General features: G+C 43.0%; 1 protein-coding gene across 1 annotated transcript in view; it reads left to right on the forward strand.

The window, feature by feature from the left end:
* wdr1 (WD repeat domain 1) overlaps positions 1–25359 on the forward strand; it is a 78176-nt gene that overhangs the window by 15732 nt on the left and 37085 nt on the right. Inside the window, exon 5 of the mRNA XM_068038069.1 lies at positions 20604–20784. Coding sequence (XP_067894170.1) covers positions 20604–20784 — 181 coding nt within the window. The remainder of the gene's footprint in view (positions 1–20603; positions 20785–25359) is intronic.

Raw genomic sequence — 25359 nt, forward strand, 5'->3', positions numbered from 1 at the left:
TGGGAGTTGTTTTTAAAATCATAGAATGGTTACAACACAAAAGATGATTTGGCCTGTCACATCTTCGTCAGCTCTTTGCAAGAGCAACTCAGTCCCATTCCCCCACACTTTCCCTGGTGCCCTGCAAAATTCTCCTCTTCCGACCGATCTTATGATTGAAGGAAGGAAGCGGGGATGTCAGCTGATGATTGCACAATGTTCACCATTCATGACTCCTCAGATACTGAAGCAGTCCGTGTAGAAATGCAGCAAGACTTGGACAATATCCAGGCTTGGGCTGATAAGTGGCAAGTAACATTCGTGCCACACAAGTGCCAGGCAATAACCATCTCCAACAAGAGAATCGAACCATCTCCCCATGACATTCAATGGCATTACCATTGCTGAATCCCCTACTATCAACATCGTAGGGTCTACCACTGAGCAGAAATTGAACTGGAGTAGCCATATAAATACCGTGGTTACAAGAGCAGGTCAGAGGCTAGGAATTCTGCGGCAAGTAACTCACCTCCTGACTGCCCAAAGCCTGTCCACCATCTACAAGTCGCAAGTCAGGAGTGTGATGGAATACTCTCCACTTGCCTGGATGGGTGCAGCTCCAACAACACTCAAGAAGCTCGACACCATCCAGGACAAAGCCCGCTTGATTGGCATCCCATCTACAAACATTCATTCCCTCCACCACTGACGCACAGTGGTAGCAGTGTGTACCATTTACAAGATGCACTGCAGCAACGCACCAAAGCTCCTTAGACAGCACCTTCCAAACCTGCAACCTCAATCAGCTAGAAGGACAAGGGCAGCAAATGCATGGGAACACCACCTGCCAATTCCCGTCCAAGTCACACACCATCCTGACTTGGAACTATATCGCCGTTCCTTCACTGTCGCTGTGTCAAAATCCTGGAACTCCCTTCCGAACAGCACTGTGGGTGCATCTACTCCACACGGACTGCAGCGGTTCCAGAAGGCAGCTCACCACCACCTTCTCAAAGGCAATTAGGGATGGGCAATAAATGCTGGCCTGGCCAGCGACGCCCACATCCCATGAATGAATTTTTTTAAAAGTGCTTATCCAATTCCCCCTTTTGAAAGCCACCTTTGAATCTACTTCCCCAAAGGTTGTGTCGGGCAGTGTATAAATCATAAAATTGCACATGTAATAAGGGTAATGCAATAATCATGGGGGAGTTTAATCTTCATATAGACAGGGCAAACAGAATTGGCAGTAATAATGTGGAGGATACTTTCATGGAATGGATATGAATTGTTTTCTAGATCATTGTGTTGAGGAACCAATTGAAACAAGCTATTTGGATCTAGTATTGTGCAGTGAGAAAGTTAATTGATATCCTTATTGTTAAGAGGCTGATAGAATGTTGTACTGAGTGTGAAAGTGACTGTGTTAAATCTGAAACTAAATCCAAACAAAACTAACCGTGTAGGTATGAGGAGCTAAGGTAGATTGGGAAACTACATTAAAAGATGTGACAGTAGACAAGCAATGACTAGCATTTAAAGAATGAATATATAATTTGCAAGAAATATACATTCCTTTAAATGCACAAAAACCCCACAGAAAAAATAGTCCAACTGTGGCAAACAAGAGGAGTTAAAGACAAAATCAGATCAAAGGAGGAGGCTTATAATGTTTCTCAAAAGGAGTCAGAGTCCTTAATGGCATAGACAATTCGGCCCATCAGATCTATGCAGGATCTCTGCGGAGCAATCCACTCAGTTCCACTCTCCATCCCCGTATTCGTGTAAGTTTATTTTCTTCCAAATGCCCATCCAATTTCCTTTTTAAATCATTGTCTCCACTTGCATGACCCTGGTGGACAGTGTGTTCCAGGTCATTACCACTTGTTGCGTTTATAAAAAAGAAAAAGTTCTTGCTCGCATTGCCCTGTATCTCTTGACCGAAACCTTCAATCTGGGTCCCCTAGTCCTTGTACCATCAGTTAATGGGAACACTTTTTCCTTCTCTAACTTAACTAAGCCTATCATAATCTTGCACACATTTATCAAATGTCCTCTCAATCTCCTTTGCTCCAGAGAGAACAGCCCCAGCTTTTCCAACTTAACCTTGTAACTAAAATCCTCCATTTCTGAAACCATTCTGGTAAATCTCCTGTGCACCCTCTCAAGGACCCTCAAATCCTTTCTAAAGTGTGGTGACCAGAAATGGGTACAGTACTCTAGTTGGGGCCTAACCAGAGCTTTATAAAGGTTCAGTATAACTTGCCTGCTTTTGTAATCAATGCTTCTACTTGTGAAGTCCAAGATCCCATATGCTTTGCTAACCACACTGTCAATATGTCCTGCCCCCTTCAAACATCGATGCACATGCACCCCCAGGTTCCTCTGTTCCTGCGCACTCTTTAGAACTGTGCCATTAAGTCTCTATTGCCTTACCCTATCCCATCTGCCAAAATGCATCGCCTCTCACTTGTCAGTATTAAATTCCATCTGCCAGTTGTTACATTGCAGGTGGTTTGTATCATCGTCACTGGCAGTCCTCCAGGTTTGGTGTCATTGGTAGATTTTGAATTTCTTTTCTGCATTCCAAGATCCAATTCATTTATATATAGTAAAAAAATAGCAGTGGTCCTTGCACTGATCGACCTGGCTGCTAGGGTTTAAAAGGAATTAGCTGCAGAGATAGTAGATGCATTGACTTTGAAATTCCAGAATTTCTGAGATTCTGGAACAGGTCCCAAAGATTAGAAGGTAGCAAACATAACCCCTCTATTTAAGAAAGGAGGAAGAGAGAAAATGGGGAACTATAGGCCAGTTAGCCTAACATCAGTAGCAGGTAAAATGCTAGAATCTGTTTTTGGGAATGTGGTAACGGGGCACTTAGGACATCATATGATTAAGCAGACTCAACATAGATTTATGGAAAGAAAATCGAGTTTGACAAATCTGAATTTTTCACAAGATGTAACTAGGATAGAGAAGGGGGAAACCAGTGGATGTAGTATATTTAGATTCCCCAAAAAACATTTGATAAGATGCCACTCAAGGTTGTTAAACACTTGGGACTAATGGGATTGCGAGTAATATATTAGCATGGATTGAAGGTTGGTAAATTGACTGAAAATTGAGTAGGAATAACAGGCTGTTTTCGGGCTGGTAGGCTGTAACTAGTAGGGTACCGCAAGGATCATCACTTGGGTCGCCACTTTACATTCGATACTAATGACTTGGATGAGGCAATCTGAGATATGGGGGCAAGCTGGCAAGGAGATTGAAATAAAAATGACACAAGCAATGACTAACATGTATGAAATTTGTAATTTTCAATGAATATACATTCCCTTGAGGAATAACATTCTACTAGAAAAATCATACAGCCCTGGCTAACTAGAGAAGTCAGAATTAGAATTAGAACATTACAGCACAGTACAGGCCCTCCGGCCCTCGATGTTGCGCCGACCTGTGAAACCATCTGACCTACACTATTCCATTTTCATCCATATGTCTATCCAATGACCACTTAAATGCCCTTAAAGTTGGCGAGTCTACTACTGTTGCAGGCAGGGCGTTCCACGCCCCTACTACTCTGAGTAAAGAAACCACCTCTAACATCTGTCCTATATCTATCACCCCTCAACTTAAAGCTATGTCCCCTCGTGTTTGCCATCACCATCCGAGGAAAAAGACTCTCATTATCCACCCTATCTAACCCTCTGATTATCTTATATGTCTCTATAGTGTTAGATTAAAATAGAATGACAATGTTGCCAAAAAGAGTAGTAAACTTGAAGATTAGGAGGCTTTTAAAAATCAGCCAAGTATGACCCAAGAATTGAAGAGGGAGAAAATTGAATGAGTGATCTAGCAAGAAGTATGAAAATAGATTGTGAGCGCAATTACAAGTATGTAAAAAGGAAGTGATTAGTGGACTTAAATATGGATACTTTAGAGGCAGAGACAGGAAAACTGATGGGGAATATAGAAATGAGAGAGACGGTAAACAGATATTTTGCATTTGTTCAAAGTAGAAGACATAAAGAACATACTGGAAATTGTGGGGATCCAAGGGTCTAATGAGTGTAAAGAACTTACATTAATATTAGTAATGGAAAAACACGGAGAAATTAATAAAGACGAACAGTTGACAAATCCGCTGTACCTGATTGCAGCTACCTCCTAGGTAGCTGCAGAGATGGTGGATGCATTTTGCCTTTGATCTTCCAGAATTCCCAAGATGCCAGAATAATCCCTACGAATTGGAAGGGAGCAAATGTAACCCCACTGTTCAAGAAAGGAGGGAGAAACATAGAAAACAGGAGCAGGAGTAGGCCATTCAGCCTTTGAACCTGTTCTGCCATTCACTATGATCATGGCTGGTCCAACTCAGTAACCTGTTCCTGCTTTCCCCCCATATCCTTTGATCCCTTTCGCCCCAAGAGCTATATCTAACTCCTTCTTGACAACATAGTGTTTTGGCCTCAACTGCTTTCTGTGGTAGTGAATTCCACAGGCTCACCACTCTCTGGGTGAAGAAATTTCTCCTCATCTCCATTCTGAAAGGTTTACCCTTTATCCTTAGATTATGACCCCTGGTTCTGGACTCATCCATCATTGGGAACATCCTTCCTGCATCTACCCTGACAAGTCCTGTTAGAATTTTATAAGTTTCTGTGAGATCCTCCCTCACTCTTCTGAACTCCAGCGAACATAATCCTAACCGACTCAATCTCTCCTCATACGTCAGTCCCGCCATCCCAGGAATCAGTCTGGTAAACTTTAGCTGCACTCCCTCTATAGCAAGAATATCCTTCCTCAGATAAGGAGACCAAAACTGCACACAATATTCCAGGTGTGGCCTCACCAAGGCCCTGTATAATTGCAGCAGGACATCCCTCAAATCCTCTCGTTATGAAGGCCAACATACTATTTGCCTTTTTTACCGCCTGTTGCACCTGCATGCTTGCCTTCAGCAACTGGTGTACGAGAACACCCAGGTCTCGTTGCATATTCCCCCCTCAGTTTATAGCCGTTCAGATAATCTGCCTTCCTGTTTTTGCCACCAAAGTGGATAACCTCACATTTATCCACATTATACTGCATTTGCCCACTCACTCAACTTGTCCGAATCACCCTGAAGCCCCTCTGCATCCTCTTCTCGACTCACTCTCCCACCCAGTTTTGTGTCATCTGCATATTTGGAGATATTACATTTAGTTCCCCCATCTAAATCATTAATATATATATTGTGAATAGCTGGGGTCCTAGCACCGATCCCCGCGGTACCCAACTAGTCACTGCCTGCCATTCGGAAAAGGATCCGTTTATTCCGACTCTTCGTTTACTGTCTGCCAACCAATTTTCTATCGCAATACACTACCCCTAGTCCCATGCGCTTTAATTTTACATGCTAATCTCTTACGTGGGACTTAGTCGAAAGCATTCTGAAAGTCCAAATAAACCATAAACCCCCTCATCAACTCTACTAGTTACATCCTTGAAGAATTCTAGTAGAATTGTCAAGCATGATTTCCCTTTCGTTAATCCATGCTGACTCTGTCCAATTCAACCACTGTTTTTCAGGTGCTCAGCTATAAAATCTTTGATAATGGACTCTAGAATTTTCTCCACTACTGACGTCAGGCTGACTGGTCTATAATTCCCTGCTTTCTCTCTACCTCCCTTTTTAAATAGTGGGGTTACATTAGCTACCCTCCAATCTTTAGGAACTGTTCCAGAGTCTATAGAATCTTGCAAGATGACCACCAATGCATCCACTATTTTTAGAGCCACTTCCTTAAATACTCTGGGAAGTAGATTATCAGGCCCTGGGGATTTATCAGCCTTCAATCCAAACAATTTCCCCAACACCATTTCTCTACCAATACTGATTTCCTTCAGTTCCTCCCTCACTAAACCCTGTGTTCCCCAACATTTCTGGTATGATATTTGTGTCCTTTGTGAAGACAGAACCAAAGTATGCATTTAGTTGGTCAGCCATTTCTTTGTTCCCCATAATAAATTCCCCTGTTTCTGACTGTAAGCGACCTACATTTGTCTTCACCAATCTTTTTCTCTTCACATACCTATAGAGACTTTTACGGTCACTTTTTATGTTCCTCGTGAGCTTACTCTTTTACTCTATGGGGAATTACAGGCCAGTCGGTTTGACATGAGATTCTAGTATTTTTCCTACAACTATTAAGGGCATGGTAATAGGGCACTTGGAAAATCACAGTGGTTAGGCAGATTCAATGCAGTTTTTAGGTTTGAGGGTTTAGCAAGTAGGGTTGATCGGGGTGGTGGAATCAGTGGATGTAGTATATCTAGATTTACAGAAGGCATTTGATTAGTTGCCGCATAAGGGGTTGTTACAAAATTAGGGCTTATGAGGTTGGAGTAATATTAGCATGGATTGAGGATTGGTTAATGGGCAGAAAACAGAATAGGAATAAATGGGTCATTTTTAGGGGGCAGGGTGCAACTATTAGATTGCTGCAAGGAATAGTGCTTGTCCCTCCGCTGTTTAAAATCTGTATCAAAGAATTAGATGAAAGAAAGACTTGCATATATATAGCATCTTTCAAGACCTCAGAACAACCCAAAGCACTTTACAGCTGTTAATCAGGTGAGGCGGGGTCGAAGAGCTTCCCTTTTTTCCCTCTTCCTGTTTGACCACAACATGTTTAATTCTTTTTGAAAGTGGATATACTGACCAATTGTTATGATTATAGTAAGTAATCATTTGGACAGGTTTTCTTGAGTTTAACAAAGAATGAGGTTAACTTTATTGTACCTTAACTGAACTTATGAAAATAAATTATGCGCCAGCTTTCGCGCACTCGCACATACTAGCGGTTTACACACACAAATAGGTTAGAGTGGGGAAAGGTAGATTGGTTGAGTTAGAGTCCATACAAAAAAAGGGGTATACAGTCTGTGGCGTTTGGTGATTTGACTGTATTCTAGCTGAATTCAGTGGTCCTGAGGATTTTAGTTTGAAGAGGTAGATGACTGTATCGGTGGGTCTCTTGGAGACAGCGATGCAGATCACAGAATAATACATTAATTATGACTGTGTACTCCCTTTTCCCTTGCTCATTTACAGAATCACAGAATCACAGAATAATACAGTGCAGAAGAGGCCCTTCGGCCCATCGAGTCTGCACCGATGCATTAAAGGCACCTGACCTGTCTACCTAATCCCATTTGCGAGCACTTGGCCCATAGCTTTGAATGTTATGACGTGCCAAGTGCTCATCCAGATACTTTTTAAAGGATGTGAGGCAACCTGCCTCTACCACCCTCCCAGGCAGGGCATTCCAGATCGTCACCACCCTCTGGGTAAAAAAGCTCTTCCTCAAATCCCCCTTAAACCTCCCGCCCCTCATCTTAAACTTGTGACCCCTCGTAACTGACCCTTCAACTAAGGGGAACAGCTGCTCCCTATCCACCCTGTCCATGCCCCTCATAATCTTGTACACCTCGATCAGGTCACCCCTCAGTCTTCTCTGCTCCAGTGAAAACAACCCAAGCCTATCCAACCTCTCTTCATAGCTTCAATGTTCCATCCCAGGCAACATCCTGGTGAATCGCCTCTGCACCCCCTCCAATGCAATCACTTCCTTCCTATAATGTGGCGACCAGAATTGCACACAGTACTCCAGCTGTGGCCTTACCAAAGTTCTGTACAACTCCAACATGACCTCCCTGCTTTTGTAATCTATGCCTTGATTGATAAAGGCAAGTGTCCCATATGCCTTTTTCACCACCCTATTAACCTGCCCTTCTGCCTTCAGAGATCTATGGACAAACACGACAAGGTCCCTTTGTTCCTCGGAACTTCCCAGTGTCAGGCCATTCATTGAATACTTCCTTGTCACATTACTCCTTCCAAAGTGTATCACCTCACACTTTTCAGTGTTAAATTCCATCTGCCCATTTGACCATCCCGTCTATATCTTCCTGTAACCTAAGACACTCAACCTCACTGTTAACCACTCGGCCAATCTTTGTGTCATCCGCACACTTACTGATACTACCCCCCACATAGTCATCTATGTCGTTTATATAAATGACAAACAATAGGGGACCCAGCACAGATCCCTGTGGTACGCCACTGGACACTGGCTTCCAGTCACTAAAACAGCCATCTGTCATCATTCTGTGTCCTACAGCTAAGCCAATTTTGAATCCACCTTATCAAGTTACCTTGTATCCCATGTGCATTTGCTTTCTTGATGAGTCTCCCATGTGGGACCTTGTCAAAGGCTTTGCTGAAATCCATGTAAACTACATCAACAGCACTACCCTCATCTGCACACCTGGTCACATGCTCAAAAAATTTAATCAAATTTGTTAGGCATGACATCCCTCTGACAAAGCCATGCTGACTATTCCTAATCAAATTTTGCCTCTCCAAGTGGTGATAGATTCTCTCCTTCAGAATTTTCTCCAATAGTTTCCCTACCACTAATGTGAGACTCACTGGTCTATAGTTCCCCGGCTTATCTCTACAACCTTTCTTAAATAGTGGGACCACATTAGCTGTTCTCCAGTCCTCTGGCACCTCCCCCGTGGCCAGAGAGGAATTAAAAATTAGGGTCAGAGCCCCTGCAATCTCCACCCTCGCCTCCCACAGCATCCTGGGACACAAATCGTCTGGACCTGGAGATTTGTCCACTTTTAAGCCTTCCAAAACCTCCAATACCTTGTCACTCCCTATGACAATTTGCTCAAGAACCTCACAATCTCTCTCTCTCTAAATTCCATATCTACATCCTCATCCTCATTGGGGAAAGGAAATTATGATGCGATTAGGCAAGATTTAGGATGCGTAGGATGGGGAAGGAAACTGCAGGGGATGGGAACAATCGAAATGTGGAGCTTATTCAAGGATCAGCTACTGCGTGTCGTTGATAAGTATGTACCTGTCAGGCAGGGAGGAAGTTGTCGAGCGAGGGAGCCGTGGTTTACTAAAGAGGTTGAAGCGCTTGTCAAGAGGAAGAAGAAGGCTTATGTTAGGATGAGACGTGAAGGCTCAGTTAGGGCGCTTGAGAGTTACAAGCTAGCCAGGAAGGATCTAAAGGGAGAGCTAAGAGGTGCAAGGAGAGGACACGAGAAGTCATTGGCGGATAGAATCAGGGAAAACCCTAAGGCTTTCTATAGGTATATCAGGAATAAAAGAATGACTAGAGTTAGATTAGGGCCAATCAAGGATAGTAGTGGGAAGTTGTGTGTGGAATCAGAGGAGATAGGGGAGGCGTTAAATGAATATTTTTCGTCAGTATTTACAGTAGAGAAAGAAAATGTTATCGAGGAGAGTACTGAGATTCAGACTACTAGGCTAGATGGGATTGAGGTTCACAAGGAGGAGGTGTTAGCAATTTTGGAAAGTGTGAAAATAGATAAGTCCCCTGGGCCAGATGGGATTTATCCTAGGATTCTCTGGGAAGCGAGGGAGGAGATTGCAGAGCCTTTGTCCTTGTCATCATTGTCGACAGGAATAGTGCCGGAAGACTGGAGGATAGCAAATGTCCCCTTGTTCAAGAAGGGGAGTAGAGACAGCCCTGGTAATTATAGACCTGTGAGCCTTACTTCGGTTGTGGGTAAAATGTTGGAAAAGGTTATAAGAGACAGGATTTATAATCATCTTGAAAAGAATAAGTTCATTAGCGATAGTCAGCACGGTTTTGTGAAGGGTAGGTCGTGCCTCACAAACCTTATTGAGTTTTTCGAGAAGGTGACCAAACAGGTGGATGAGGGTAAAGCAGTGGATGTGGTGTATATGGATTTCAGTAAGGCGTTTGATAAGGTTCCCCACGGTAGGCTATTGCAGAAAATACGGAAGTATGGGGTTGAAGGTGATTTAGAGCTTTGGATCAGAAATTGGCTAGCTGAAAGAAGACAGAGGGTGGTGGTTGATGGTAAATGTTCATCCTGGAGTTTAGTTACTAGTGGTGTACCGCAAGGATCTGTTTTGGGGCCACTGCTGTTTGTCATTTTTATAAATGACCTGGAAGAGGGTGTAGAAGGGTGGGTTAGTAAATTTGCGGATGACACTAAGGTCGGTGGAGTTGTGGATAGTGCCGAAGGATGTTGTAGGGTACAGAGGGACATAGATAGGCTGCAGAGCTGGGCTGAGAGATGGCAAATGGAGTTTAATGCGGAAAAGTGTGAGGTGATTCACTTTGGAAGGAGTAACAGGAATGCAGAGTACTGGGCTAATAGGAAGATTCTTGGTAGTGTAGATGAACAGAGAGATCTTGGTGTCCAGGTACATAAATCCCTGAAAGTTGCTACCCAGGTTAATAGGGCTGTTAAGAAGGCATATGGTGTGTTAGCTTTTATTAGTAGGGGGATCGAGTTTCGGAGCCACAAGGTCATGCTGCAGCTGTACAAAACTCTGGTGAGACCGCACCTGGAGTATTGCGTGCAGTTCTGGTCACCGCATTATAGGAAGGATGTGGAAGCTTTGGAAAGGGTGCAGAGGAGATTTACTAGGATGTTGCCTGGTATGGAGGGAAGGTCTTACGAGGAAAGGCTGAGGGACTTGAGGTTGTTTTCGCTGGAGAGGAGGAGAGGTGACTTAATAGAGACATATAAGATAATCAGTGGGTTAGATAGGGTGGATAGTGAGAGTCTTTTTCCTCGGATGGTGATGGCAAACACGAGGGGACATAGCTTTAAGTTGAGGGGTGATAGATATAGGACAGATGTTAGAGGTAGTTTCTTTACTCAGAGAGTAGTAAGGGCGTGGAACGCCCTGCCTGCAACAGTAGTAGACTCGCCAACTTTAAGGGCATTTAAGTGGTCATTGGATAGACATATGGATGAAAATGGAATAGTGTAGGTCAGATGGTTTCACAGGTCGGCGCAACATCGAGGGCCGAAGGGCCTGTCCTGCGCTGTAATGTTCTAATTCTAATTCTCTTGGGTTAAGACAGATGTGAAGTATTCATTCAACACCCTACCAATGTCCTCTGGCTCCACCCACAAATTTCCCCCTTGGTCCCTAATGGGTCCTACTCTTTCCCTGGTTATCCTCTTCCCATTGATATACTTGTGGAATATCTTGGGATTTTCCCTACTTTCCCAACCAGAGCTTTCTCATATCCCCTCTTTGCTCTCCTAATTGCTTTCTTAAGCTCCAGCCTACACTTTCTGTCCTCCGTTAATGCTTCCATTGATTTGCTGTCCTTGTATTTACTAAAAGCCTCTCTTTTCCTTCTCATCGTACCCTGAATGTTTCTGGTCATCTACGGTTCTCGGCTTGTTGCTCCTACCTATTTACCCTGGAGGGAAATGTTGGGCCTGTACCCTCCCCGTTTCCTTTTTGAATGCTCCCCACTGCTCTTCTGTAGATTTCCGAACAAGTAACTCTTTCCAGTCTACCTTGGCCAGATCCTGCCTTATTTTACTAAAATTCACTCTCTCCCAATCCAAAACCTTTTTTTGCAACTTGTCTATTTCTTTCTGCGTAATAAGCTTAAATTGTACCATGTTGTGGTCGCTATCACCAAAAAGCGCCCCCACCAACACACCAACCACTTGTCCGGCTTCATTCCCCAGAATTAGGTCCAGCACTGCACCCTCCCTTGTTGGATCCTCTACATATTGAGCTAAAACGTTCTCCTGTATACATTTTAAGAACTCCACTCCATCAAAGCCCTTAATGCGATGTCTATCCCAATTAATGTTGGGAAAGTTGAAATCATCTAATATAATTACCCTATTATTTTTACACACCTCTGCGAATTGCGCACATATTTGCTCCTCAATTTCCTGCTGACTATCTGAGGGTCTATAATAAACACCTAGCAATGTGGCGCTCCCTTTTATATTCCTAAACTCTACCCATAAAGCTTCATTTGATGCCCCCTCCAAGATATCATCTCTCACTGCAGTAACTGATTCTAACTAATATTGTAATGCCCCCTCCTCTTACCCCCTCCTCTGTCTCACCTGAAGATTCTATATCCCGGGATATTGAGCTGCCAATCCTGCCCCTCCCTCAACCATGTCTCCATGATGGCTACTATATCACAATTCCACGTGTCAATCCTTGCCCTTGACTCATCTGTTTTGCCTGCAATACTCCTGTCATTAAAGTAGAGGCCTTCCATCCTGGTCTTGCTCCCTCGAAACTTACTTCCACTGTATTCCCTCTGACTTGTTTGCTTTCTTTGCTTCTGATCTTCTCCAACGGGGTTTGTGATTGTAGCCGGAGTATGCAAAGGTGGTTAGCCACCAGACAAAGTTTGAAGCTTGTAAGCTAAAATGGAAAGAGAGGGACCTCCAACTTGGGTCTGCACGTGTCAGAGTTCAGAAGCTTCTCCTTGCTGTTGTTGGGAAACACAAGCTTAAACCAACAGATGGGGAGGGGTTTGTCACATGACAGTCACTCAGTGATTCAAACATAGCAGTTAGCAGTATTTCTTCTGACTAAAAGAAAAGGAACAAGCAGTTCCCTTAAATTTCCTGGATCTTGGTTCTTGCTGAGGAATGAGCAGACTTTTAGTCTCCCTCCTCACAGGCCTTGCAAATTAGGTGGCCATCCTAAGCTGCTAGCAAAATCATCATTTTTTTTTTTATCTGTTAAATTTCTTAAATAGAAATTCAGATCTCCAGTCAGTGCATTAAAGAAAATTATCATTTCACAAAGCAAGTTGGCATGCCACAGCTAATGGATTACTTTTGAAATGTAATCTCAGAATTGGTACAGTGCAGAAGGAGGCCACTCGGTCCATCGTGTCTACACAGGCTTTCCTAATGAACATTTAACCTAGTGCCCATCTCAGTTGCATTCCCCATAATCCTGCACATACTCCCTTTTCATATAACAGTCTAACTCCCTTTTGAATGCTTCATAGAGTTAGGCAGCACAGAAACAGGCGTTTCGGCCCATCGTGTCTGTGCTGGCCATCAAGCACCTATCTATCTAATCCCATTTTTCCAGCACTTGGTCCATAACCTTGTATGCTATGGCATTTCAAGTGCACATCTGAATACTCAAATGTTGAGGGTTCCTGCCTCTACCACCCCTTCAGAATGTTCCAGATTCCAACCACCTTCTGGGTGAAAACATTTTCCTCAAATCCCCTCTAAACCTCCTGCCCCTTGCCTTAAATCTATGCCCCCTGGTTATTGACACCTCCGCTAAGGGAAAAAATTTCTTCCTATCTATCCTATCAATGCCCCTCATAATTTTGTATACCTCTATCAGGTCTCCCCTCAGCCTTCTCTGCTCGAAGGAAAACAATGCTAGCCTATCCAGTCTCTCTTCATAGCTGAAATGCTCCAGCCCAGGCAACATCCTGGTGAACCTCCTCTGCACCCTCTCCAGTGCAATCACATCCTTCCTATAGTGTGGTGCCCAGAACTGTACACAGTACTCCAGCTGTGGCCTAACTAGCATTTTATACAGTTTCATCATAACCTCCCTGCTCTTAGATTCTATGCCTTGGCTAATAAACAAGTATCCCATATGCTTTCCTAACCACCTTATCTACCTGTGCTGCTGCCTTCAGTGATCAAAGGACAAATACACCCAGGTCCCTCTGACCCTCTGTACTTCCTAGGGTCCTACCATCCATTGCATATTCCTTTACCTTGTTAGTCCTCTCAAAATGCATCGCCTCACACTTCTCAGGATTAAATTCCATTTGCTGCTGCTCCGCCCATCTTACCAGCCTATCTTTATCGTCCTGTAATCTAAGGCTTTCCTCCTCACTATTTACGACACCACCAATTTTTGTGTCATCTGCGAACTTACTGATCATACCTCTTATATTCACATCTAAATCATTAATGTGTGTATAAACAGCAAGGATCCCGGCACCGATCCCTACGCTAGACCACTGGTCAGGCTTCCAATTGCAAAAACAACCCTCAACCATCGCCCTCTGCCTTATGCCACTAAGCCAATTTTGGATCCACTTTGCCAAATTGCCCTGGATCCCGTGGGCTCTTAACTTCTTAACCTATTTTCCATGCGGGACCTTATCAAAAGCCTTACTGAAGTCCATGTAGACTACATCAACTGCCTTACCCTCATCTACACATCTAGTCACCACCTCAAAAAATTCAATCAAGTTATTTAGACACGATCTCCCCATGCCAAAGCCATGCTGACTATCCCTGATTAATCCCTGCCTCTCCAAGTGGAAATTAATCCTGTCCCTCAGAATTTTTTCCAATAGTTTCCCTATCATTGATGTTGGACTCACTGGCTTGTATTTACCTGGTTTATCCCTGTTACCCCTTCTTAAATAATGGCACCACAATCGTTGTCCTCCATCACTGAGCACTACTTCCTTTTTGAATGACTGACTCCCACTGGTCTGATGTAGACTTTCCTACAAGTAGCTGCTCCCAGTCCACTTTGGCCAGATCCTGTTTTATCATACTGAAATTTGCCTTCCCCCAATTCAGTACTTTTATTTCTGGTCCCTCTTTGTCCTTCTCTATAACTACCTTAAATCTTAGAGTTATGGTCGCTATTCCTGAAGTGCTCCCCCACTGACACTTCTACCACTTGTCAGGCTTCATTCCCCAGGCTTAGGTCCAGTACCGCCCCTTCTCTTGTAGGACTTTCTACGTGCTGGCTCAAAAAGCTCTCCTGTATGTATTTTAAGAATTCCGCCCCCTTTAAGCCTTTTGCATTGACTATCCCAGTTGATATTGGGGAAGTTGAAATCCCCTACTATTATTACCCTATTATTTTTACACCTCTCAGATTTGTCTACATATCTGCTCCTCTATCTCTTCCTGATTGTTTGGAGGCCTGTGGTACATTCCCAGCCAAGTGATTACCCCCTTTTTGTTTTTAAGTTCTACCCATATGGCCTCATTTGAGGAACCTTCTAAGATATCATCCCTCCTTACTGCAGTAATTGACTCCTTGATCAACAGTGCAATGCCACCTCCTTTTTCACCCTCCACTGTCACGCCTGAACATTCTATACCCTGGAATATTGAGCTGCTAGTCCTGCCCTTCCCTCAACCATGTCTCTGTGATAGCAATAATATCATATTCCCTTGTGTTAATCAATGCCCTCAATTTATCTGCCTTACGAGTAAGACTCCTTGCGTTAAAATAGATGCAATCCAGCCTTGCAGTATTCACTTGTGCCTTAACAGGTCTATGTTTGCTCTGCCTTCCAGACTGACTCATTTTTTTTCTTGTACATTTCTCTTCAGTTGAACCTGCCTCCAACACGCTCTCAGGCAGTACATTTCCGACCTTAACCACACGCTGCATGAAAAAGTTCTTGCTCGTGTCACTTTTGCTTTTACCAATTACTTTTAATCTGTACCCTCTCGTTCTCTATCCTTTCATGAGTGGGAACAGTTTCTCCCTATCTACTCTGTCCAGACCCCTCATGATTTTGAATACCTCTATCAAATCTCCTTTCAACCTCCTTATCTCCGAGGAAAACAGTCCCAACTTCTCCAATGTATCTTCATAATTGAAGTTCCTCATCCCTGGAACCATTCTCGTGAATTTTCTGTGCACCCTTTCGAACGCCTTCTCATCTTTCCTAAAGCATGGCACCCAGAACTGGATGCAGTACTCTAGCTGAGGCCGAACTAGTGTCTTATATAATAAAAGCAAAATACTGCGGATGCTGGAAATCTGAAATAAAAACAAGAAATGCTGGAACCACTCAGCAGGTCTGGCAGCACCTGTGGAAAGAGAAGCAGAGTTAACGTTTCGGGTCATCGATGAAGGGTCACTGACCCGAAACGTTAACTCTGCTTCTCTTTCCACAGATAGTGTCTTATACAAGTTCATCATAACTTCTTGCTCTTGTACTCTATGCCCCTATTAATAAAGCCAGGATACCGTATGCTTTATTAACAGCTCTCAAGCTGTCGTGCCGCCACATACGCAACCAGATTCCTCTGCTCCTGCACCCCCTTTAGAATTATATCCTTAATTTTATTTTGTTTCTCACCGTGTTCTTCCTACCAAAATGAATCACTTCACATTTTTCCACATTGAACATGATCTTCCACCTATCCGCCCATTCAACCAACTTGTCTACGTCCTTTTGAAGTTCTGTGCTATCGTCCTCCGTTCACAATGCTTCCAGGTTCCATATCATCTGTAAGCTTTGAAACTGTGCCCTGTACACCAAGGTCTCGGCCATTAATTTATATCTGGCAAAACAAGGGTCCCAATACTGACCCCTGGGGAACTCCACTACAAACCTTCCTCCAGCACGAAAAACGTCCATCAACCACAACTTTGTTTCCTGTCACTTGGCCAATTCCGTATCCATGTTGCATCTGTCGTGTTTATTCCATGAGCTATAACTTTGCTCTCAAGTCTGCTGTGTGGCACTGTATCAAATGCCTTTTCCCTTGTACACCACATCAACTGCATTGCCCTCATCAGTCCTCTCTGTTACCTCTTCAGAAAACTCCAAGTTAGTTAAACATGATTTTCCTGCATTTATCCATGTGACTATTAATTTTGTGTCTCATTATTTTTTCTTGAATTTTCCCCACCACCGAAGTTAATCTGACTGGCCTGTAGTTGCTGGGCTTTTCTTTTACGTCCTTTATTGAACAAGGGTGTAACGTTTGCAGTTCTCCAGCCCTCTGACACCATCCCGGAGTCCAAAGAAGACTGAAAAATTGTGGCTAGTGCCTCTGCAATTTCCACTCACTTCCTTCAGTATCCTTAGATGCATCTCATCCGGTCCTGGTGCCTTATCCACTTTAGGTACAGACAGTCTATTCAATACCTCCTTATCAATTTGAAACCCTTCTAGTGTCTGAATTACCTCCTCTTCCACCTTTGCTTGGGTTGCTGCATCTTGCTTAGTAAAGAAAGATGCAAAGTATTCATTTAATAGCTCAGCTATGCCCTCTACCTCCGTACGTAAATCCCTTTCTGGTCCCTAATCGGTCTAACTACTCCTTTTACCACTTTTTTGCAATATATATAGCTACAGAAAACCTTGGGATTCCCTTTTATGTGAACTGCCAATCTCTCTTCATACTCTCTCTGCTTCTCTTTGTTTTCTTTTCACTTCCCCTCTGATCCCTCGATATTCAGCCTAGCTCTCGATAGTATTTTCTATTTGGCATCTGTTGTTGAACACTTTTTCTTTATCTTAATCTCTATATCTTTTGTCATACAGAGAGCTCTGGATTTGTGTACCCTACTTTTCCCCTTTGAGGGAATATGCCTTGACTGTGCCGGAACTATCACTTCTTTGAATATAGCTCATTGTTTAGCTGTCATTTTTTCCGCCAACCTTTGACTCCAATTTATTCATCCCAGATCACTTCTTGCCCCTGTTACGACCGCGGCGGGAGCAATACGCTTGTCAATTCAGTCCCATCACGCAGCATATTATTTAAAGCTTTCCACCCAACCGAAAAACAGCCAAATCAAACACTCTAGTAACCCCCAGAATAAAACAGACCAAACCAGGTATCATTGGACAACAACAAATTAACTATTTATTAAAACTAACTCTTAAACACTACTAAGATAAACTTATGTCTAAAGACCATATCAGTTATTTTAATCTAACTCCCTCAATCTCTCTCTCTCTCACTCAAAAATAACAGTAGTTAACCGGTTGTAAAAGCAGTGTTTAAAAAAAAAAATTAGCTGCTTAAGAAAAAATTAATAAACCTTTGTGCGTTACGTTCCTGATGGATGAGATGTTCCAATGTGGAAATAATCACAGGCCACTTGGAGTCATGTGGATTTGATGAAGCAATCTCATTTTGATAGGCATTCAAACTCTTCGGCTGCAGCAGGCATCAACGGTTCCTTCAGCAATACCAGATGGTCTTTTAAAAGGGTCCTTTCCACTTTAGGCAATTAATTTGGCCTGTAGCTCCTTGTAGAATTTCTGCTGAGAGAGAATAAAACAGCTCCTCTCTCTTCAGTACGCTTTGCTGAAAAGTGTCTCAAAACTAACTGATTCATACTGGTTTTTGCCAGTTTTACACAGTTAAGTGGAAATGTTAAACCATGTGACCCCTCTCTCTCTCCTGCTGTTGTCTAGGTAACAAAAATGGAGCTGCTGGCACACTGTGCCTCTGAAATTCCAGAACTACTTTTCCCTTAAAGGTGCACAGTTTTTCTTAACAGTCTCAAAGGCATATCATTTTTTAATCCAAGGAGAAAAAATAAACACAAGTTTGTGACACCCCATTGAAGTTGGCTTTTTCCCAGTTAATTAATCTTGCTCTGGATTGTTGTTTGTCCTTTTCCATAGTTAGCCCAAACCTTATGATACAATGATCACTGTCCCCTAAATGTTCTATTGACACCTGATCCACTTGGCCCACCTCATTCCCAAGAATTAGGTGTCTCAGTGCCTCCTTTCTCGTTGAACTGGAAACATACTGCTGCAGAAAATTTTCATGAACACAGTCTAGGAACTCTTGTCCCTCACTGCCCTTTACACTACGACTATCCCATTCTTTGTTTCGATAATTAAAGTCTATAATGTAGAAAATAATGCAGCTAATTTGCACGTAGCAATGTGATAATGACCAGGTAATCTGTTTTTGAGAGATTGAGAGATATATATTGGCCAGGACACCGGGGCTAACTCCCCTGCTCTTTGAAATACTGCCATGGGATATTTTGCATTCAACTGAGAGGACGGACGAGGCCTCTGTTGAACGTATCATCTGAAAGACTGCATCTCTGAAGGTGCAGCACTCACTCAATACTGCACTGGAGCGTCAGCCTCGATTTTTGTGTCAAGTCTTGGAGTGGGACGTGAACCCAGAACCACCTCTCTCAGGTGGGAGTGCTACCAACTGAGTCATTGTTGACATTGAGGGGACCGAGTGGAATATATCCAAGTTTCCTGAAGATGCAAAGGGATTATAATGAGTTAATTGAGCAAGAAGATGGCAGATGGAGTATAATGTGGGGAAGTGTAAAATTATCCATGTTGGTGGGCAGAATGGAAAAGCAGTCTATTTTTTTTAAAAGGTGAAAGACGAGTAAATGTTAGTAATCAGGGACTTGAGGGAACTTGTCCGTGAAGCATAAAGTCAACATTCAGGCACAGCAAGCAATTAGGAAGGCAAATGGTATGTTTGCCCTTATTGCAAGGGGGCTGGCTATTACAGTAAGGAAATCTTGCTGCAATTATATAGGGCTTTGGTGAGATCATACCTTGAGCACTATGTATAGTTTTGGTCTCCTTACCTAAAGGGAGGACTTACTTGCCTTGGAGGGGGTGCAATGAACGTTCACTAGATTGATTGCTGGAATGAAAGGGCGGTCCTGTGAGGAGTGATTGAGTAGAATGGCCTATATTTTCTGGAGATTATAAGAATGAGAGGTGATCTCACTGAAACATATAGGATTCTTAAAGGCTGAGAGGCTGCTTCCCCTGGCTGGAGAGTCTGAAACTAGGGTCATAGTCTCAAGGTAAGGGATTGACCATTTAGTACTGATGACACTGATTGTGAATCTTCGGAATTCTCTATCTCAGAGGGCTGTGGATGTTAAGTGAATCGGTATATTCACGACAGCTTGAGATATTTATTTGGGTGCTGAGAATCATGGGAACTGGAATAGGGCAGGAAAGTGGAGTAGATGTAAGAGTTCAGCCCTGATCTTATTGAATGGCAGAGCAGTTCAAGGGGCTGTGTAGTGTTTGAGTCTTGTGGAGGCATGAGGCTATTGACTGAAGTGAGGACAGGGTTTTGAAATTGTGTTGGGGAATGGGAACTGGTGAGGACAAGGCAATAGGACTTGGACAGGCTAGGACAGTGTTGAACAAGCTGGAATTCATAAAGGGCTAAGGATAGCATTTAATCAAATGAGTCTGGAAAAGCTAAGGTTGTGGACATTGGTTTCAGTTATAATGGCAATGAGGTAAAGGTGGAGAATAATGTTTAAAGAGATAGAAATGGATAGTTTTGATGGTGGTTAGGGATGCAGGCTCTGAAGCTCAGTTTGAGGTGTAACAGGACACTGAAACTGGGGACTATGGGTTCCAACCTGAGTGAGCTGACTGGATGAAGAATGTAGCGGAGTAAGGTGTGGAGTTTTTGCTGGAAGCTAAACATGATAACTTGGGTTTTACAATTTGAGTTGATGGAAGCTCATGCTATTCCAGGACGTTTCAAGTGCTCATCTAGATACTTGTTAAATGTTGTGACGGTTCCTACCTCGACCACCTCTTCAGGCAGTGAGTTCCAGATTCCAACCACCCTCCGGGTGAAAACATTTTTCCTCAAATCCCGTCTAAACCTCCCTCCTCTTACCTTAAATCTTTGCCCCCTGGTTATTGACCCCTCCGCTAATACCAGTTGAGCAGTCAGACAGCAGCGGTGGTCCAGAATGGTGATAGAGAGAAAGAGCAGACTGACATTGGCATACATGTGAAAGCTGACTCTCCCATCTATGATACTGCTGAAGGAGAGTATGTAGATGTTAAAAGCTGGGCAAGAATAGAATCCTGGGAATGCCCAATGTGACGTGTAAGCAGAAGAGAAACCAGTACAGGCTTTAGGACAGGTAAGAGTGGAAGTTAGCTGGGACAGCACTGTGGAATAGTAAACCTGTACCTGTATACTGTATCTGTTTATATTGATTAAGAGTATTGATCATGTTTGAATCATTCCAGATATGGCGCAGTCTTCCAGTGGGACACAGGAAGTTCTGTTGGATCATTCACCGGCCACAGCAAAGTTGTAAACAGCATAACTTTTAAGCCAAATCGGCCATTCCGAGTTGTGACTGGCAGTGATGATTGCTCCTGCGTGTTTTTTCATGCACTACCTTTGAAATTCCAGTGTACAATTTCTGTAAGTGACCTATTAAAATTGTAATAGTGTTTTAATGAACAGATCAGTTACTGTATGAGTTGTGCAATTAAAAGTTTGGAGCTATATGATTAATCATAACTCTAACATCATTGTTCCATAGAGATAAAGTTCCCAAATTTTAAGCGGTTTGCAGTTTCACATTTATAGAATACATAGGTTCATGTTGATTTTATTACATGTATGATCAGTTGTGTCTAGAATGTGCTTCGCCTGTATCACTTAAAGTATATACACAAACTTGTTGCATACGGACATAATTGGCTGGCTAAAATTACGTATTTATAATACAATCGCAACTGAAGTTTAAAAACTTACAAATCAAAAAATGGAACATGATTAGAATTACTAAGAAGGTATAAAAACAAGGAATCTAGAATAAGCATTCCGCAGAGTCTTGGCTGTAAAGGAGATGGAAACTTGATGAAATTGCTCAATATTTTTGAACATCGTTTTGACTGTTAACTTGTTTCTCCACTAAGTTGAAAATGTACTGCGAGAAATGAGGCTTGACATAATCTTTTTTTTAAAAAAAAACTTACAATAACTAGATTTCAATTTGTTCTGTAGAATTGTTCAAAATGCTTAGAATAGGGTTTTACGTCAGAAGCTTTTGCCAGTTTCAGTCTTGAACTTAGCCGAGATTCCAGCATCATCACTTTCAGCTGAAGAAACTCAAACAAATAGTAGGTTGCAGCTCCTAAGTATCTATTTTTATAAAAGCTAGTTAAAATAGGAATCCGTAACTTGATTTATGTCCTTTAGGTTATGTAATCAAGTCATAGAGCGTTACAGCACGGAAACAGGCCCGTTGTGTCAGTGCCGGCCGTCAAGCACCTAACTGTTCTAACCCCATTTTCCTGCACTTGGCCCATAGCCTTGTATGCTGTGGCGTTTCAAGTGCTCATCTAAATACTTGTTAAATGTTGTGACGGTTCCTACCTCTACCACCTCTTCAGGCAGTGAGTTCCAGATTCCAACCACCCTCCGGGTGAAAACATTTTTCCTCAAATCCCATCTAAACCTCCCTCCTCTTACCTTAAATCTATGCCCCCTGGTTATTGATCCCTCCGCTAAGGGAAAAAGTTTCTTCCTATCTACTCTATCAATGTCCCTCATAATTTTGTATATCTCAATCATGTCCCCTCTCACCCTTCTCTGCTCCAAGGAAAACAACGCTATCCTATCCAGTCTCTCTTCATAGCTGAAATGCTCCAGCCCAAACAACATCCTGGTGAATCTCCTCTGCACACTCTCCAGTGCAATCACATCCTTGCTATAGTGTGGTGACCAGAACTGTACACAGTACTCCAGCTGTGGCTAACCAGCATTTTACAGCTCCATCTTAACCTCCCCTGCTTTTGTATTCTGTGCCTCGGCTAATAAAGGTCAGTATCCCATATGCCTTCCTAACCACCTTATCTACCTGTGCTGCAGTGATGTATGGACAAGTACACTAAGGTCCCTCTGACCTTCTGTACTTCCTAGGTCCTACCATCCATTGTATATTCCCTTGCCTTGTTAAGTCCTCCCAAAATGCATCACCTCACACTTCTCAGGATTAAATTCCATTTGCCACAGCTCCACCCATCTTACCAGCCTATCTGTATCGTCCTGTAATCTAAGGCTTTCCTCCTCACTATTTATGACATCACCAATTTTCGTGTCATCTGCGAACTAACTTACTTATGCCTCCTATATTCACGTCTAAATCATTAATGTACACTACAAACAGCAAGGGTCCCAGCACCAATCCCTACGGTACACCACTGGTCTCAGGCTTCCACTCGCAAAAACAACCCTCGACCATCACCCTCTGCCTCCTGCCGCTAAGCCAATTTTGGATCCAAATTCCCCTGGATCCAATGGGCTCTTACCTTCTTAACCAATCTCCCATGCGGGACCTTATCAAAAGCCTTACTGAAGTCCATGTAGACTACATCAACTGCTTTACCCTCATCTACACATCTAGTCACCGCCTCGAAAAATTCAATCAAGTTAGTTAGACACGATCTCCCCTGACAAAGCCATGCTGACGATGCCTGATTAATCCCTCCCTCTCCAAGTGGAGATTAATCCTGTCCTTCGAAATTTTTTCCAATGTTTTTCCAACCACTGATGTTAGACATACCGTCCTGTGATTGCCTGGTTTATCCCTGCTACCCTTCTTGAATAATGGCACCACATTCGCTGTCCTGCAGTCCTCTGGTACCTCTCCTGTGGCCAGAGAGGATTTGAAAATTTGTGTCAGAGCCTCTGCTATCTCCTTCCTTGCCTCACTTAACAGTCTGGGATACATCTTATCTGGGCTTGGGGATTTATCCACTTTTAAGCCAGCTAAAACAGCTAATATTTCCTCCCTTTCAATGCTTAATATGTTCAAGTATATCACAATCCCCCTCCCTGATCTCTACACCTACATCGTCCTTCTCCATAGTGAACACAGATGCAAAGTAGTGGTTTAAAGCCTCACCTATGTCCTCCGGCTCCACACACATTGCCCCTTTGGTGCCGAATGGCCCCACTCTTTCCCTGGTTATCCTCTTGCCCTTAATATACTTATAAAATGCCATAGGATTTTCCTTTATCATGCCCCTTCTTCGCTCTCCTAATTTTTGTAGTACCCCTCCATACTCTGTACTCCTCTTGTGCCTCCACTGTTTTCGGAGCTCCGAATCTGCCATAAGCCTCCATTTTTTTTTTCCAGATCCAATCCTCTTGTGCCTCTGCTGTGATTACATTGACTTTTCTGACACAGCTTCTCAAAGGTGTTTGTCTTCGCTTTGGAATATCAGCTAACTTTAATGAGCATTGAGCCCTGATTGAATGAAACCTAGGAGTGGTTTCACTGGCAAGGAAATGAACAAGGTGATGATTGAGGTGATCAGAGAAGCTTCAAATTTAATATTCTCGGACTGAGAACCTGATCTAGCCAGCTTTCTTAATGTCTGCTTCCCTGTCCCACTTGGTGTCATGTCAATTCAGACCATTTAAGATTGCAGAACCTTGACTTCAGTAGTTACGCAGGAGCAGGTCAGTAGTCCTGCTTTTCTTGATACGTATTAATGATCTAGACTTGGGCACAATTTCAAAATTTGCAGATGACAAAACTTGGATATATTGTGAACTGTGTGACAAAGTGATAATCCTCAAGAGGGCATAGACAGGCTGGTGAAATGGGCAGACAAGTGGCGGATGATATTTAATGCAGAAAGTGTGAAGTGATTCATTTTAGTGGGAAGAATAAGGAGGTAATGTAAATTAAAGGGTACAATTCTAAAAAGGGTGCAGGAGCAGAGGGACCTGGGGATATATGTGCACAAATCATTGAAGGTTGCAGAGCAGGTTGAGAAAGTGGTTAATAAAGCATATAGGGTCCTGGGCTTTATAAATAGAGGCATAGAGTATACAACAAAGAAGTTATGATAAACCTGTATGAAACACTGGTTCGGCTTCAACTGAACTTTGTGTCCAACCGCTCCTCACTTTCAGAAGGATATTGCTGAAAAAAGAGATGCTGTCGAAGCTTTTCATCTTGCACTCATCAGGACAGACAAGAATGCAAAATTTCAAAGGGAGCAACAGTTTATACTGCATGAGAAAAGGGTGCTGATTGGTTGACAAGTTGACTGTGATCGAAGCGTTGCCATGGAGAGTGCACCAGTGAACTATCGTCCCCCGCACTTTGGTTTAATTCAAAAAAAGGTGCAACACCTGGCCTTTTGCCTCTAGAGGAACAGGCCCAGGTGTTGTGCCTTTTTGTTTTGGAGGGAGTGCAGTGTAGATTTACCAGAATGATAGCTGGACTCCCAGGGTTAAATTACAAGGAGAGATTAGGCAGAGTTGTGTTCCCTGTCATTTAGAAGGGTAAGGAGTAACTTGATTGAAGTTTAAGGTAATGGGGAGAACAGATGGGTGTTCTCTATCTACCCCATTTCTGCTAGTTGAGTCTAGGACTAGGGACATAGTCTAATGATTAGAGCCAATCCTTCGGGATTGAAATTAGGAAACGCTTCTACACAAAAAGGGTGGTAGAAGTTTGTAACTCTTCTACAAACAGCAATTGATTCTATATCAATTAATTTTGTACTGAGAAATTTTTGTTAGCAAAGGGATATGGGGCAAAAGAGTATGCAGTTGGATCACAGATCAACCATAATCTCATTCAGTGGCAGAACAGGCTTGAGGGGCTGAATGGCCTGATGCTGTTCCCATATAAAACATAATAAATAGGAGCTGGAGTGCACCATATGGCTCCTCGAGCCTGTTCCACCATTCAGTGTGATCACAGCTGATCTTCTGCCTCAACTTCACTTTCCTCCTGCTACCCCTATTCTTTGATTCCCTGAGACCCAAAATCTGTCTATTTCAGCCTTAAATGTATTCAACGATGGAACATCCATAGCCCCCTGGGGCCGAGAATTCCAAAGATTCACACCCCTTTAAGTGAAGAAGTTTTTCCTCCTCCTCAGTCCTAAATGACCGATCCCTTGACCTGAGATAGTACTCCCATGTTTTAGATTCCGCACCCAGGAGAAACAACCTCTTGGTGTCAAC

The sequence above is a fragment of the Heterodontus francisci genome, chromosome 1 (genome assembly GCF_036365525.1).
Source record: "Heterodontus francisci isolate sHetFra1 chromosome 1, sHetFra1.hap1, whole genome shotgun sequence".
Classification (NCBI taxonomy): domain Eukaryota; kingdom Metazoa; phylum Chordata; class Chondrichthyes; order Heterodontiformes; family Heterodontidae; genus Heterodontus; species Heterodontus francisci.